We start from the raw sequence: 16588 nt of genomic DNA, 5'->3' as shown, positions 1-16588 counted from the left end.
TAAACCATTGGGATAGTTTAGAAAGGCTAAGACCTCTCTCAGAGGAAGACAAGAGAAGTTAGCAGACAGCAAGAGATAAATACAATCACTTCGCCATCCTTGAAGAAACTTCTTGGAGGCAGAAATCAAGGGCTCTATGGTTGAAGGAAGGAGACAATAATACAAAGTTCTTTCATCACATGGCTAATACATGGAGAAGGGGAAATTTTATCAATAGCCTCACGGTCAGGAGTGTACGGCTGACAGAAGAAGAGGAGCTTAAAGAGGGGATTGGGTCCTACTTCAAATCCATGTTTGAAGAAACTCAAGTGAGAAGAACTGTTGTGGTTTTAGGGCTTTTTAGAAATCTTGACTCCTTGGATAATGAGACCTTGAAGGGGCGGTTTTCAGAGAAAGAGGTAATTAATGCTCTCTCAAATTTTGGGGGTGACACGGCGTCAGGGCAGGATGGTTTTTCACTAACTATCTAGAAGTTCTGTTAACGTATAGTTTGGGGGAAGTGATGCAGGTTTGAGGAACTCTATTCGCAAAATGTTGTTTTTCAAAGCCTTAACGCAACCTTCTTAGCTCCCCTCTCAAAGAAAGGTGGGGCAAGTGATGTGCAGGATTTCAGGCCTATTAGTCTTGTGGGAAGTTTTTATAAGATTATTGCAAAAATTCTAGCTAATAGGCTGAAAAGGGTGATAGGAAAAGTGGTATCGAACAGCCGGAATGCTCTTGTGGGGGTAGGCAAATTTTGGACACGGTTTTGGTAGCCAATGAGGCGATTGACTAGAGGAAAAGAAGCTCTAGTGCGGGTTTAGTGTGCAAATTAGACATTGAAAAAGCTTACGATCACGTAAATGGGAATTTCCTACTATCAGTTTTGGAGAAAATGGGATTTTGTCCCAAAAGGCAAAAGTGAATTTTTTTTTCTGCATTTCAACTGTGAGAATGGCAGTCATAGTCAATGGCACTCTTACAGATTTCTTCTCAATGTGTAGAGACTTAAGGCAGGGGGAAAAACTCTCACCTTATTTGTTTGTGCTGATTGTGGAAGTGTTCAGTGGTTTAATTGCAAGAGTTGAGGAGAAAGGTTTCATTAGGGGTTTTAAGGTAATGGGGAGAGGTAGAGAAGGGGTTAATGTCTCTCATTTGTTGTTTGCAGATGACACCCTTCTTTTTTGCAAAAATAATGGTGATCAATTGAAATTTTGGAAATGGGTTGTTACTTGTTTTGAAGTGGTGTCAAGATTGAAAATAAACCTGCAAAAAAAAAATTTATACCAGTGGGGGGAATTGAGGATGTGGATAGAACAGCTGCGTTATTTGGCTGTAAAATAGGAAAGCTCCCTACTACTTATCTAGGTTTACCCCTTGGAGCCCCTCATAAATAGAGTAGAATTTGGGATGTTGTAGAGGAAATTCACTACTTGGAAAAAACATTACTTGTCAAAGGGAGGAAGACTTACCCTTATTAAGTGCACTCTTTCAAACCTCCCAATCTATTTTATGTCGCTTTTTGTAATCCCAAAGAAAGTGAGAATCAAATTGGAGAGACTTCAAAGGGAGTTTTTGTGGGGACATTTGGGGGAGAGAAGGAAGATCCATTTGGTAAGTTGGTCGGTTATCTGTAAAGATAAGAAGCATGGAGGGTTGGGGTTAAGGCACTTAAAGGGTTTCAATCAAGCTTTGCTAGGAAAATGACTTTGGAGATTTTCCCTAGAAAATGAGAGTTTTTGGAGGAAAGTCATTGTCAAAAAATTTGGAGAGGTTGAAGGGGGCTAGACCACTAGAGAGCTAAGGGATTCTTATGGGATGAGCCTTTGGAAAGACATTAGAAAAGGATGGAAGGATTTCCTTCTTAGAACTAGTATCCGTATTGGAAATGGTAGACACACGAGATTTTGGTGGGACATTTGGGTTGGGGATTCTAAGTTGAAGGATCTTTTCCCTACGTTATTCAGAATTGCAGCCCATAAATCTGCTTCAATGGTTGATCTATGGGAGAGGCAAGGAGGTGAAGGCAGATGTTGGAAGGTGCACTTTAGAAGATCCTTCCAAGATTGGGAATTGGAGGAGGTGACTCGTTTTTTGGAACATATTTCTGCGGTAAAGGTTCAAGAAGGGGAGGATTCCTTCATTTGGAAGAAGGATGGGAGGAGAAAGTTAAATGTCAAATCGTATTATAGGTCTTTAAGGGCCAAGAATACCTTTTTATTTCCAGCCAAAGAGATCCGGGGTTCGTATGCCCCTCTAAGAACTCGTTTTTTGCTTGGGAAGCAGTTTGGGGAAAAATTTTAATAGTAGACATGTTGATTAAGAGGGGTTGGTCCATGGTCAATAGTGCAGCCTTTGTAAAGACAGCAATGAATCGGCGGACCATGTTCTAATTCATTGTGGTAAGACAAAGGAGCTATGGACTCTAATGCTATCATCTTTTGGACTGGTGTGGGTGTTCCCGACTTTAGTGAGAAATCTTCTTCTAGAATGGAAAGTTAAGGGACTAGGGAAGAATAAGAAAGTAGTTTGGAGATTGGTGCCTATTTGTCTTTTTTGGTGTATTTGGAGAGAGCGAAACCAAATAATGTTCCAAGAGGAAGAGTTGTCAGAAAAAGCTTGAGGAACCTCTTTTTCCGTTCACTTCTAGAGTGGTCTCTCACTATTTTTCAGCTTTAGATTTCCCCTCTTTTCTGAATTTTTTGGGTGATTGGCATGGTGGCTAGCTTTATTTCTCTCTAGTTTCTTTCTTTCTTTCTTTTTGCAGCCTAGTTTTGGCTCTTTTTGTATACTACCTATATACGTAGGGTGCACCCCCTGTTTTGGTGTCTTCTTAATTCAATCTAGCTTTGTCTATCAAAAAAAATAAAAATTCCTTCAATTCTCATTCCTGAAGGGCATTGCATGGTTTCCTTTCTGTGTTTTCAGGACTCTTCCTTCAATGTCCCGCAATTAGTTGCCACAAGCATAACTTGTGTTGAACACTGATCTATAAGGCCAACTCTCAACACCACTCCCTCCAATCCCCAAAACAAAAGGCAAAGAAAAAGGCAAATAATCTCCACTGGTGAAAGTTTAACATCAAGAATAAGGTAATGATAATAAGGAAAATAGCAAAGGATAAGCAGAAGAGAATTGCTGATATGGTAATTCATGATGGTAAGTCTTACAAACATACCTTCAACTTCTCAAAACAAGCAGCAATTTTTTTCTCAGTTTTTTGCTCTTTTAGTAACCAATTTTGCTCAACATGTAGTCTTCTTTTCTGCTGATCCATGATCCATTTCTCTGACGTGGTGCACTTTGGAGAAGGTGGCAAATTAACTAACATTGGCCTGTCTTCATCTCCTTGTTCTGCAGATTTTTCCACCATTTTATAAGGATAGCCATTTTTTGTTGTGTCATCAATAGCAACTGCTTTGCATCCATCTGAAATGCATCTTGTTTGAATTTCAGTAACCTTGGAATCATCTGGACCAAAAATTATTAAAAGAAAATTGAACATCACAAAAGTTTTTAATAACGATAAAGTTCAATTCAGAATTATAGTTCTCACCTCGTGAAACATGCTTGATCAACAGATTAGCCTCCTTTGTTTGAAATATTTTGTGGTGATCATTGTCCATTCCTGACACAGGCTTCCAATGATCTCTCAGCAAGAATGGAGACAAGTGATTTTCAGAATGTTGATTTCCTTGAACACTAGTGTCACCAAAACTTTGAGACTGACTTGGAGTATTGTCTTTTCTTTCCAGCAAAGGCTCATGCTGAATAGCAGAAACTGGGAGTTGTCCCCTAGAAGCATCATTATGATTCCCAATTCCAGTCCAGTTAATTAGCTCAGGTTGAATCTGCCTATTTATTCCCATTAGAGAAGAGGCTTGGTTTGCCCTCCCAACTTGCAGATGACTACTCTCCAAATTGTCCTCATGAGGACTAGCAGTTAAACCCATTATGCTTGAAGAATCAGGCTGAGATGCTGTAGATGGAAATGCCTGTGATTCTGCCACCTCCTGAGTATGCATGTCAGCCTCTGGTTTTCTTCTCATAGCTAAAATATGTCTTCTTTCTTCTGCAATCCCAGTAAGATTGTCTTCCATTATTTTTGTGTTCTCACCAGCTTTTGACATGGAGTCAGTCTCAAGGAGACTTCCACTAGATGAGGAACCTGGAGGAATTCTTTCAGTATCCCTAACATTACTTAGTCTTCCAAATGGCACTGGGACTTCAGGAACATTACTCGGTTCATTCAGAGAATAATCTTTTCCTTTATGGTCAATCAGCTCTTTGCGAGGCCCATCTGTAATGCCACCTGTTTTTATCCAAGTAAATAAGCAAAGACTAATACAATATACATACATGCATACACACATATATCAAATGTTAATACCTTCTTTGGGATAGATGTTCCCAAGTGCGATTTCAAGATGCAACTTCTTCGGCATCAAATTATTTCTACATGTAAAAACCAATGGTTAAGACAATGTTGCCAGAAACAAAGATTTTAAAGTATAAATTCAACTTGCAACAGGCTACAAAGACTTAGGTTCCACAGACCTGATTGCTAAAAAGACAAGGCATTGTGCTCTTAGCTGTTTCAAATGTTGTTCCTTGAAAGGCATACCAGAGAAAGGAAGAGCCTGGGGAATTGGAGATTTTCCAGCATCTCTAAAAGTTGCACTTCTAAGCATGCTCATTTCTGTAACCATGTTTGCCCCCCCGCCCTATCAACGCAACCATCATACGGTAAAAGTAAATTAAGATGCGCACACTTTTTTTTTTTTCATGAGATGGCCAAGATGCAGACAAAATTTCAACTAGCATATAAATAAGAGTCCAAATACAGAACAAAATAGGCAATGAGGAACATTTACTTGTTCAGAGACATCAAACCCAATTTAAGTAGAAATAAGAAAATGATTAAACAGAAATAATGACAAAAATTCAGAGACAAAGCATTGTTAGTGGACTCTACAGCATTTAGCACTCCAATATAGATACACGATTACAATATCTTCCACTTTTACATACAGTAAGGAGATAAGGATATTCAAACTAAGACTATGATACATGAACCTGGGTCTCTGGTACAAGCCACAACACACTTTACAAGATGAGATGGCTGTATATGTAGGGTGTGCCCTCTCTTTTTGGCACTTCTTAACACATGCTTTTGTTGTCTATCAAAAAAATTACCTAACAAATCTACAGCCTATGGGAGAGGAAAACATACCATGATTACAGCCTCTCTAGTAAGACTACCCTCAGAAAATGCCTCTGATTAAGGAATTTTTCATCTTTTATTTAAACCTATGATACCTGCAATGGATCTCTGCTTTTCCCAGTGCTTGCCAACTTTTACTGTGACTCAATGCTATCCTGCAATGAATCTCTCCATTGTAGGAAGTGACAAAATTCAACATTGAATTTAAAACCTAAGAATTATAAAGCAACTCATTCTAGTAAAAGCAACCTCCCAATCCACCGGACTCGGAATTTCCCAGCTATAACAGACATGCTGACTATAGCACAAAATATAAAGTTGAAAACCAGGAACAACTTGCCCCTAGCTTAAGCAATTGAATAAAAGGCACATAAAGCTCGGGGAAGAAAAACGAAGAAGCATATTTTCATCATCTCCCAAGAGTTATAACAAGAGAAACATCTCTTTAAAACTCACCTTAATTAGAGGGGAATAAAAATTTTCCAATAGGCAGCTTAATTAGAGGGAAATTAGAGAGCACAAAGGAAGTAAATGCCACAAGAAAAAATGCACGGCAGCATTTGCAATGCAACTACGTAGAAATACAGTAATGGGCATAGAACATTGAAAAGCATCAGTCAAATGAAAAATTCATGACTTTGGCCACTACATATTGAAAGTAAAGATAGAAATAAGCACTACAAACTAATCTCATCACCCTTCAAAAGCTACCTTATCACAAATACACTGGCATACAAAGAAATCAGCATGACTTCAATATTTTCATAAAAACCAAGACAATAATGGAAAAGAAAGGTACCTGAGCCATTTTATTTGCATTTCCTGATGTATTTGAAGTTCCTCCCTCATGATCCAAGACCTTTCCAATGGAGAGTGTTTTGGATTCTTCTTCCCCATGATTACCTGATAACATCTGAGCTTCTATAGTTTTCTCAGGGGCACCTATTACTGCACTTCTCATTAATCCATGCTTCCACTGTTCAGCATCAACAGCATTTTTACCAGATGAGGCCTCAAGCAAAGAAGAATTCATAGCAGAAAAAGCCTCCATGTTTCTTTCTTTATGCATCTTTGCAACCAAAGCATGATTATCATAGGAAGAACCACTGAACTGCATTGAACTTGAGAATCCTGGTTCTACCACTGGATATGAACTAGGCATCCCTCCATGAATCTTTGCAGCAGCACCTGATTTGCAGTAACACATTTTGAAACATTATTACTCATCAACCAACAAGACATTCCAGAACTTAGAAATTCAGACACTTTAATAAGAAAAGTTCAAATCACAGTGAAGATTACAATTTACTTCCCTAATATTACACACTCTTAGGTGGCAAGGGATAAGGGTGGGGATGGGGAAGGTCTTAGATTCAATACCATTAATAAATAGATTGCCTATTGAAAAGAAAATATTGCATGCTGAATTCAATCAATGTCAGATCTGAACTGGAGATCGATTCTGCTCCATTTAGTTTGCAATATATTTTATACGGAAATTTTCTAAAAATGAAATTCAATTATAAGGAAACGTATTCCCTGGCTACAACTGAATATTCATGGCATATTTCCCCCCAGCTTCATGGAAAAACATCAAAAAAGAGGCCTAATATCTACTTTATCCAGAAACTTTTTCCCAAAATTATTTTTATTGAAACAAATGAAGCTGAAAGTCACATCAGGGAGCAATTCTTTCGCTCACATGAAACAGAATACAAAAATCTCATTATTGAGACATTCTTTCACTGACATGATTCTGAATCTAGAAACTGCACCCCTTTGGTCCCTGTTGAAACATCTCCAAATTTCCGGGCGAAGCTTACATGGAGACACCCACTTTTTGCTACCCATGAAATCTCTCTTTATATTTATACATCTCTATCCACAATGTCAATGAATGCACACTAGATCAATGTATAGCCTACATGCAAGCCCTACATGTCATATTTGAGCTCCAAAAGCAACATAGACAAGAAGCACCTTCCAGTCAAAGTTTTGTTTTCACTTTGAATGACATGTCTATCACACCAGAGTCTTTGCCCCTAAAACCTATTAAATTCGTCCCTCGTAATTCACTAAACAGAAAAGAAGAAGAATTATATTGATAACAAAAGATGATGGCCTTGATAGCTTTTGCCAGACTCAAAATGCATGGCTTTCCGACAGATAAATCCCTAATCCTTATTTCACATTTCAACTCCACTCCTTACTTGATCCTAAAGATGGAGTAGTTGACTGCTGCATAAAAATTCTGGCATCAAATTACCAGAAACAACATTAGGAAGGTCCTTAAAACTAGAGATTTTCCAAAAGGAAACCTTATTTTATTTTGATTCCATACACCTTTGGAGAAGAGGATGTCTTTGTGTAGAAGGTAAGTTGCCCCCTTGCTGCAGTCCTACAGCATTATTTGAAGAGGAAACTTCCACTTTTTCAGGGAATTTGAATTGGGCACCCAAGGCATGGGATTGCTAACATGCCTTGAATACATTGACTTTCCCATAAAACTTTGACCCTCCTGCTTGGCTCTAAGCATTGATCTCATGCTACCAGATGATATTGGAAACTGTTCCATTTGACCGGTACTTTGAACTATATTAACGTTAGTATTCTCACCACTTTTAACAGAAAAACTCCCAGGTGATTCCACCTTGTTCATCAGCTTCCCCTTCCTTGGATTAACTACACTGTTGCGAGTGTCAGGATGGTTCGGGTTGTCAACATGTGGCTCCATAGCTGGTGACGGATCTGTTCTCTTTCTCTTAGCATTGGATTTTTTACTATCCTTTTGATTCACCTGCTTTTCCCAATTTGCTGAATCACGCCTTTCTTGTGACTGCGAGTTGGCAGATCTAGTGTCCAAACTAGATGGACTCTCATGATCAAAGGACTTCCCACCACTCTTATGGGATACAGATCCTTGATATATATCATGGCCTGCACTGCTTGGGCCAACAGGTGGCCTGCTGGAAGCAAACGCATCAATTTTAGCCATTTCGTTTTCAGCCAAGCCTGCTTGGGTATCTTTTGCAACCCCAGCCGCCGACGATGATCCTACATAGAAAATTTTCCCCCTTTTCAACAATGGCTTAAAATGACATCCACTGATGGATGCATTTGAAAAAGGCATTTTTAACCAAGAATACAATAAGCATTTATTTAGGTACACATTTACCTGCTAATCTTGCCGCTGAAGAATCTCCTACATGAGTTCCACCACTCGAAGGAAGGCGTGATGACTTTAAAGCCTCAATATCAAGACCATGTTGATTGATAACAGTCTCCATGGCCCTTTAAAGAGAGAATTAAAAAATAACATAAAAAATTAAAATATGTAATTAACGATAGGGAAAAAAAAAAAAGAAGAATACTTAGACAGGCTGACTAAAGCTGCAATCAAAGGGTTGGGCCAATTTGTTTCAATCTACAACTGAGATGCTAATACGACTCACAGCTTAAAATTATGGGGAATGATCAGAGGAGGTACAAAAGAAACTACCATGAATTGAGTTTCATTTTTATTTTCATATATCCAGCATGCATATATATATATATATATATATATGTGTGTGTGTGTGTGTGTGTGTGTGTAGATAGAGACTATAAACAGTTCAGTATGTAATCGAGTACAGATTAGAGACCCATCTGCAATATCATTGTGCAGCTATTCAATCAAGGACTTGAGCTCATCATCTCAATAAAGCATTTGATTTGCCAACTCCATGTAAAATGATTATCATTTAAATCCAGACATATAAGAGCATTGTCCCCAGTCTATTATGTATGGTGTATCTTCTTCATGGTTCATTGGCCTAAAATGGCTCTAATAGTTAACACTTTTTTGATAGAACTAACAGTTAACGCTTGGATGGACAGGTATGAATGACATTGAAAATGCTTTACCTTGATATTACTTGGTATGGCATCGAATGCTCCTTCCCGCTTGATTTCATGTGTTGCAATATCTGAAACACCCACAGATGGTAAGTATGTCCATATAGCATTAAAAAGGTCAGAAATAAAAGCCACTGATAAAACCTAAATACTGAGAAATTAAATTGCACACACCACATAGAGTTTTGTCGCCAGTTTTGCAGGCTCATCAGTAGAATCTTGAATGAGCTTGTGTAAAAACTTTGCTGCCTCCAACTCAACATTTTGTTGAGACGCCATCTTTTCGGAACTTCAAACCAGTAGCAACCAAAAAATCAAATTCTGACCATTATATATGAAACCATTCAATTTTTCTCATATCTTTTGATGAATTACAGAGCATTAGAAACCATCAAATCGCTATAACAATGATTCCTATGCTAAACTTGACATGAAATCACGAACTCCTAATCAAATTCGCATAATGAAAACAATTAAGATCTCTAAATATTTCCAAAAAACCTCCCCGCCTCAAAAAACGAAAAGGAAGGTCATTAACCGGCAAACCCTAGATAGAGTCACGATTTACAATTCATCGACACAGGACGAAATATCATTGCTAGAAAAGTCACAAAAACGCAAGCGTGATGGGAAGCGTTGATACCTCCGTTACATGAGCCGATCGTGTCTCTTGCGATGAAACTCTTTGAATTTTGTTTCAGAAACTTTGTTTTCTCCGGAATGACATCTTCCGGAGTTCGGCTTTTTTATGAGAAGATGAAGATGATGACTGTGAACAAGAAAGATGGAGAATTAGGGTTAGGGTTACCCGATGGTCGCTGCCGGGGTTGAGTCCTCTCTCCTCCCCCTCGCCCTGTGTCTCTCACTGACTCATACCCTGGACTAAAGAAGCCCCTTTATACTCTACTGAATCCTTTCTTTTTGTGAACAAATATTTTATACTTCTTTAAGTTTTTTCATTCTCGATTATGAAGCATATTTTAAGTCCCACAGGTTGCATTTTAAATTTTGTGGTCAAAAAAACAGAAAAAAAATTACGTTTATTCGCGAGAGAGGATTAAAAATTTTAAAAAGTTATTAGCAAAATGACCTTAAATATAAAATCTCCAAAATGGGACAACTAAACTAAGAAAACGAGCAATTAATTAAATGGATTGAGCATTAGATAAAAGTTCATACTTATTACTTAATTATTTAAAGTTAAATTATATTTAAGTTGTTAACTTAAAACTTATTACTTAATTCTTATTTTAAGTATTAATGTTATTTGACAAAATTAACTTAAATATATTTTAAATCATTAAACTAACATATTTATCTCCATAAATTATAATTATGGTAAAGAAAGTTGAGTAATAGCGAAGGTGGTAAAATAGTAAAAACAACCATAAAAGTAATTAAAGTAAATAAAAGTAAAAATGTAAACTTAAAAATAAGTTAATTCGTTTTATTTATTACTTAAAGATATTTTTTATTTTAAATCATATCATTAAGTTATTTTATAAAATATACTTAATTTATTTAACGACTTCAGTTAAATTTTTAAGTTGTTAAATTGGTTAACTAAACACTCACTGAGACTTTTTTCTATCGATGAAAGTTAGATCAAGGTTATCATTCACCAACTTTTGAAATATAATTTTATTTTTTTCTTTGTTTGAAACAATTGGCTTATAATACTTGAGTCTATGAACAATGTGAATAAAAAATATGAAATTTTACATTTGTCTATAGATTATGCTCTTAGAAAAATGATCGATCAATTAACTTAAAAAAATTCATTAAGGTAAAGAATCATGTAAATAAAATGGAAAAATCTAAACTTGACTATAACATATTTTTATCGTAAAAATGATTAACAAAACATTTAAGTTACAAACTATGGTCTTATACAATTAATAAATAATTAATTAGTTTGGGTAACAATAAATGTTTTTGGTTTGTGTGGTAATAAATGTTTTTAAAATGATGTCTTTATAACTACTTTTATTGTGATAAGTTTCATCAAGCCAAAGCCTCAAATAATTCTATTGACTAGTTAGTAAAAGGGGATGTATCAAAATTAAGATGCATCAAAATTCATACTGTTATGCATTATCCCTGCATTGTATAAGAATATGTTTGATAGTGATTTTATGAAGTATTTTTAATATTTATATTATTTGAAATATAAAAATTTTCAAATGCTAAAAATATTATAAACACTTTATAAAAGCACTACCAAACGCAATATAGGAATGTGTTTAGTAGTGATTATATGAATCGTTTTTAGTATTTCCAACACTTAAAAATGATTTCTACAATCATCACCAAACAGACTCTAAATGTGAGATAAATAAACACTTTAAAAATAAATAAATAAACTATGAATCAAGTTTAACTTCATACCACATAGTAACTTAAGCTACTTGTCTTTAAAGCTGCAATAAAAATAATCAATGAAAGGTATGTTTCTTACTATGAGTATATAGGCATTAATATGACCCCTTATTACAATGAATTAACCATAAACTCGAACCCCAACTTGTGGTCTTGTATAAGTGACATTTTGTTATTTTTCTATTTTAGTTAAGTTAACCTTAACGAGAGCCAGTAAATCAAAACCTTAAACCATCCTATGAGATGATAAATGGCACGATATTGTTATTAAGGCTTGTGAAGTTTATACTATTAAATATTATTCACAACTTTTATGAATGTGAAACAAAATGACTTTTTTAGAATAAGAACAAGCTCATTTGACCAAAAATTCTTAGAGGTATGTTAAGTTAGTTATAAAATATATCTTATTCAAAAGATAAGTATAAAAGTAATCTCGTGACTCTTTGAAAAAGGGGTGTTGATTTAGGAAACATGATACTATCCTATTGATAAAAAAATGGAGGTCCAAATGAAGTAGAAATTGGTAGACGAATGAGATGTGAAGCCAACGAAGCTACGCTTCCAAAATACCATGTAATGGTAACTTTGTTAATATCTACTTTAGTATTTAAAAGTTTTCTTCTTTATTTTTCATTTTTCCCATAATCATCACTTGTTGCCAAATATAGTTAACCAATGAGGAAACTCGGACTTTGTTTTATATAACTATTTGCTTATACTTTTAGTTAAAAACTAAAATTGTGAAGTCATGATCTTAAATGAGCAAATATTCATGAATAAAAAATTGGGAGAATTATGTTTTGGGGGTAGATGGGCCCCAAAATTAACAAAAGGTTCATGTAACTCTTCAAATTGAGCCCAAGACCCAATGAAAGTATGGAAATTGCGTTGAAGGATATCATCTTTCAGTATTTCAAAAAATGTCCTTTGTTGATTTTGAGAAAAAAATAATAATATTTTTGAAAAATACTTTTATTTAATTTGATTTTTTTAATTTAATTTAATATTTGTTTAAAATACTTTTATGTAATTTAATATTTTTTAAAATACTTTTATTTAATTTAATATTTTTTAAAATAAATTTATTTAATTTAATATTTAAAAAAATATTCAATTTAATATTTTTGAAAAAAAAATTATTTAATTTAATATTTTTGAAAACTACTTTTATTTAATTTAGTATTTTTGAAAAAAAAATATTGAAAAAAAATTATTTAACTTAATTTTATAAAATATTTTATATGTGTTCTTAAAGGGTATATTTGTCCGTTACTATTTCATATCCTTCGACTCAATTTGAAGAGTTATATGGACCTTTTGTTAATTTTGGGGTTCATCTACCCCCAAAAGATAATTCTCCATAAAAAATTTATTCACAACACAATGTAAAAATAAGCAAAATTTCTTATATAGGGAAAAATGCTTTTATGATAAGAACTTTATTTTTAATTTTGTATTGAGCTATTTTTAAAACGGTAAAAAACAATTTCATCAAAATCCACATATATAAGGAGTTTTTATCGTATTTTTTAAAAAATAAAAAGTGATTCTAAATAACATTTTACTTTACCACGAAATGGCAAAACATGTCTTATGTTCTTCAATGGAAGCATGAACATTTTGTAAAAATATTAATAATTAAAACATTTGCTTTAAAAACTTAAATCGAGGCAAGATAGCTTAAAAAACAAAGCTTAAGATTGTCATTCACATGTCTTTTTTTTGTATAGAGTTTTATTATGTTTTGTTTTTTTTTTCTTTCTTTTTTTAAGCAATTGGCTTATAAGGTATTTCACAAATCAACTATGTAAATAGATTATAAAATTTTGCATTTACATGTGTAAATCATTATATCATGATGATAATCGATCTATTAACTTAAAAAGACATTGAGCTGACGAACCATGTAAGCAAAATGGGGAAATCCAAACTTAACTATAACGTATTTCTACCATAAAAAGTTTAGTCATGTATTTAAGTTACAAAACATGGTATTGCACATTCAATAAATAATGAATAATTAGTTTTGTTAATAATAAATATTTGTAAACAATATTTTCAAAACCGGACCAATCATTGAACAAAAAAGTTATAAATTCACGATTCATTAGTTAGATTGGTGGTTAAGTCATTGTTGAATCGATGACATAATAAATGTAAATTTAATATATAATTAAAATTAAAAATTTAAAAAAATAATTTGATACATTATATGAAAATTTCAACATCTCCTCAATTTGTTGAATTTGTCCACATATTTATTTGTTCGTAGAAGTCACTATACAACATATATCTAATATAATATAAGATGTCATGCTTTCATTGATGTAAATGAATACAATATATACCAAAACATTACTATATTACATTCATGTATAAACAATAATGGCTAGATGTACAAACATCAACCACGACACTTAAATAGTTATTCAAAGTATAACATGTCAATATTTAAGTATTCATGAAGAGTTTTTTCATAATAATAAATATAAAACTCATGTCTTCGTTTATTTCGAAGATTAAGATATGAAAATTCAAAATGAACACATGGATCACCAAAGTTTTCAAAATCAACCATTTTTTTATAGTCATGTCATTATTATCTTTATCATCTACAAAATATTGAATATATATATAAAAAAAAACATTTTTGAAAAAAAAACTAATTATCGAAATTTTGTAACTTTATATATTATACTAACCAATGTAAATATTTGAACTTGAACCCTTTGTTTCATTTATTGAATTTTATCATTTTTAATGTGAAGGAATTCCAATTCTTAGAGATCTAGTTTTCCTTACTCACTTCATTAACTGCAAAAATTTCATTTTCATACATATTGCATAATCAATGGGATCATAAGTATTTTTTTTTTTTTAGTAAAACCTAAAAATGAAAAACACGTAGTTATTCGTAATTGTCAAAGCAAAAACTCATATTCAAAAAAAATAATTAAGTATTTATAACAATTTTTACACGTTGTAATGAATGTATGAATGATCATTAAGCATTTGATGTTCCATTCTATCAATCTTTTTGGTACGTGTACATTTAAGCACACTCCAAATCATCTAATATCTAGAAGATGGTGAAGTTTAACTCGATATTTGAATTACCAACTTTTACAAATTTGGTGCACCATATCCATGTAGCATCCACCACTCACATAGTTATCATTTTCACATTAAAAATGGGGAAAAATTAGTAAGTTTAAAAATATAATAATCTATATTTTAAAGTGCATTGAGAAATATAAAAATAGTAAGTACTAAAAAATAACAAACACAATAATAGATTATTACTTTATTAAAGTACATCACATGAAGAATAAGCAAACTATATTCTAAAATTTTGCAGTCGGTTACAAAATGGCCTCAATTCATTCATCATCTAGTGTTTGTCTTTCATAATTTTTCGGTCAGTAACATATTTGACACCTCTAATAACTTTTTCATATCCTATCAAAAGTCTTTTATTAAGTCAACAATATGCAATAAGCGCATAAGCGGAGCCATGAGCTTCATAACTATGAAATAATCATTCCAAATTTTGTTATCAAAGACAATAAAAAATTGTAACTTTATTTTTATTATCATTCAAATACATAAAGATAAAAAAATAAAAAAAAATAAAAACTTGTTAATCACCACCTTATCCCTTGTACATGATATCTTTGTTCGTGTTAGTTATAGTACTACGCTACTACAACCATGAGCATTGACCTTTAGAGATGTTGTGCAATCGTGTTGCTTTGTACTTGCATAATAGTAGAAGGAAAACTATTAGGCATGATTATAGGCTTTGTTTGTGCTGCATATAGCCACAATTTGTAGTGACTTGCATTTTTCACATTATATGATATAGTTACACAACTTTTTATTGCTAGTCATGATTTATGACATAATTATACATTCATTTTTCTTGTAGTGATGATGTGCAATGCATTGTACTTTTAGTGTACTCGTAGGTTTAAAACATGCGTTATACCTATATCTTATGATAAACCGAAAAGTATAAAAGGTCAATGTATATTCCATCATATTGGCTTTTATAATAATACGTCTAATTACCAATGAATTAGCATCATATATATGACGCATTTTCGTTGCCAATGATATTTATAATAAAACCTATAATTTTTATTTTTTTATTTTTAAAGAAAAGTCTTATAGAACTATTTTATAATAGACGAAGTGTCAAGAGGTAGATGACAATCATTTGCAAACATATGTTTGCATAAAGTAAAAATAAATAAAAAAAACTGAAATTAAGTCATGTTGCAATACATTGTGCCTTTAGTGTATACGTGTTGTAAGATTAATGCATTTTTGATGTACTTGTATCTTAGTTTTTATATTAATGCACAATATCAGTACATTAGTATCATATGCTTAGTGAATTGCTATATTGAACGATTCTTATAATAAAGCATACAAACCTTGTGAAATTAAATAAAAAACATTGTAAATTGAAAAAAAGATTATTTATTTTTTCTTAGATAAATTTTGTCTCCATTGTGACTTGAACCTTGAAACTTCCATAAAACCCTCCGCAATCCATTACCACTTATATTTTTAGTGCATTTTTGTTATTGGATCAATGCATTTTTATTGTACTTGTATTTTAACTTTTATACTAATACACAGTACTAGGGCATTCACACTACAAACTCGATCAATTGCTATTATGAATGATTTTTTTTATAATAAAAGCCACAAACATCGATAACATTAATAAAATAAATAATATTATTAATACAAGTATTAATATTTAATATTAATAATAATACAAGTAGTTTTAATGTAATAAATAGGAGAAACAAATAAAAAAGGCATAGTTAAAATCATGACGATAAAACTTGTAAACTAGTGATTTGTAAACTTCAATTACTTTTAATTTTTCTTATAACTTTTAGGATATGTTTGATTTTCGAAAAATTTGAAGGAAAATACAATGAAAAGAAAATAAATAAGAAAAATAAAAGGAAAAAAAATATTTAAAATTAATAAATTATTTTTATTTGTTATTTCAAATTCATTTTTTTTTATTTTAACTCATCGATATAAAAATTAAATAATTTGAAAATACATAAATTTTTGACTAATGTT

At 32.6% G+C, this 16588-nt stretch overlaps 1 protein-coding gene across 3 annotated transcripts in view; it reads right to left on the bottom strand.

The window, feature by feature from the left end:
- LOC100254600 (chromatin structure-remodeling complex protein SYD) overlaps window positions 1-10037 on the bottom strand; it is a 33877-nt gene extending 23840 nt beyond the window's left edge. Inside the window, exons 1-10 of one of the 3 annotated variants that reach the window (XM_010651494.3) lie at window positions 9741-10037; window positions 9272-9386; window positions 9107-9168; window positions 8379-8494; window positions 7820-8257; window positions 6003-6391; window positions 4537-4703; window positions 4370-4434; window positions 3536-4291; window positions 3158-3450 (exon numbers count right to left, since the gene is read on the bottom strand). In XM_010651494.3, coding sequence (XP_010649796.1) covers window positions 3158-3450; window positions 3536-4291; window positions 4370-4434; window positions 4537-4703; window positions 6003-6391; window positions 7820-8257; window positions 8379-8494; window positions 9107-9168; window positions 9272-9376 — 2391 coding nt within the window. In that variant the 5' untranslated portion in view covers window positions 9377-9386; window positions 9741-10037. Of the gene's footprint in view, window positions 1-3157; window positions 3451-3535; window positions 4292-4369; window positions 4435-4536; window positions 4704-6002; window positions 6392-7819; window positions 8258-8378; window positions 8495-9106; window positions 9169-9271; window positions 9419-9740 lie in introns of all 3 variants that reach the window. The other 2 variants (XM_010651495.3, XM_010651496.3) reach the window with 2 other exon arrangements.
- Window positions 10038-16588: the final 6551 nt, after the last annotated feature.

This window comes from Vitis vinifera, chromosome 5 (assembly GCF_030704535.1).
Source record: "Vitis vinifera cultivar Pinot Noir 40024 chromosome 5, ASM3070453v1".
Classification (NCBI taxonomy): Eukaryota; Viridiplantae; Streptophyta; class Magnoliopsida; order Vitales; family Vitaceae; genus Vitis; species Vitis vinifera.
The sequence above is the reverse complement of the archived record's forward strand: the minus strand, read 5'-3'. Positions and strand labels throughout refer to the sequence as shown.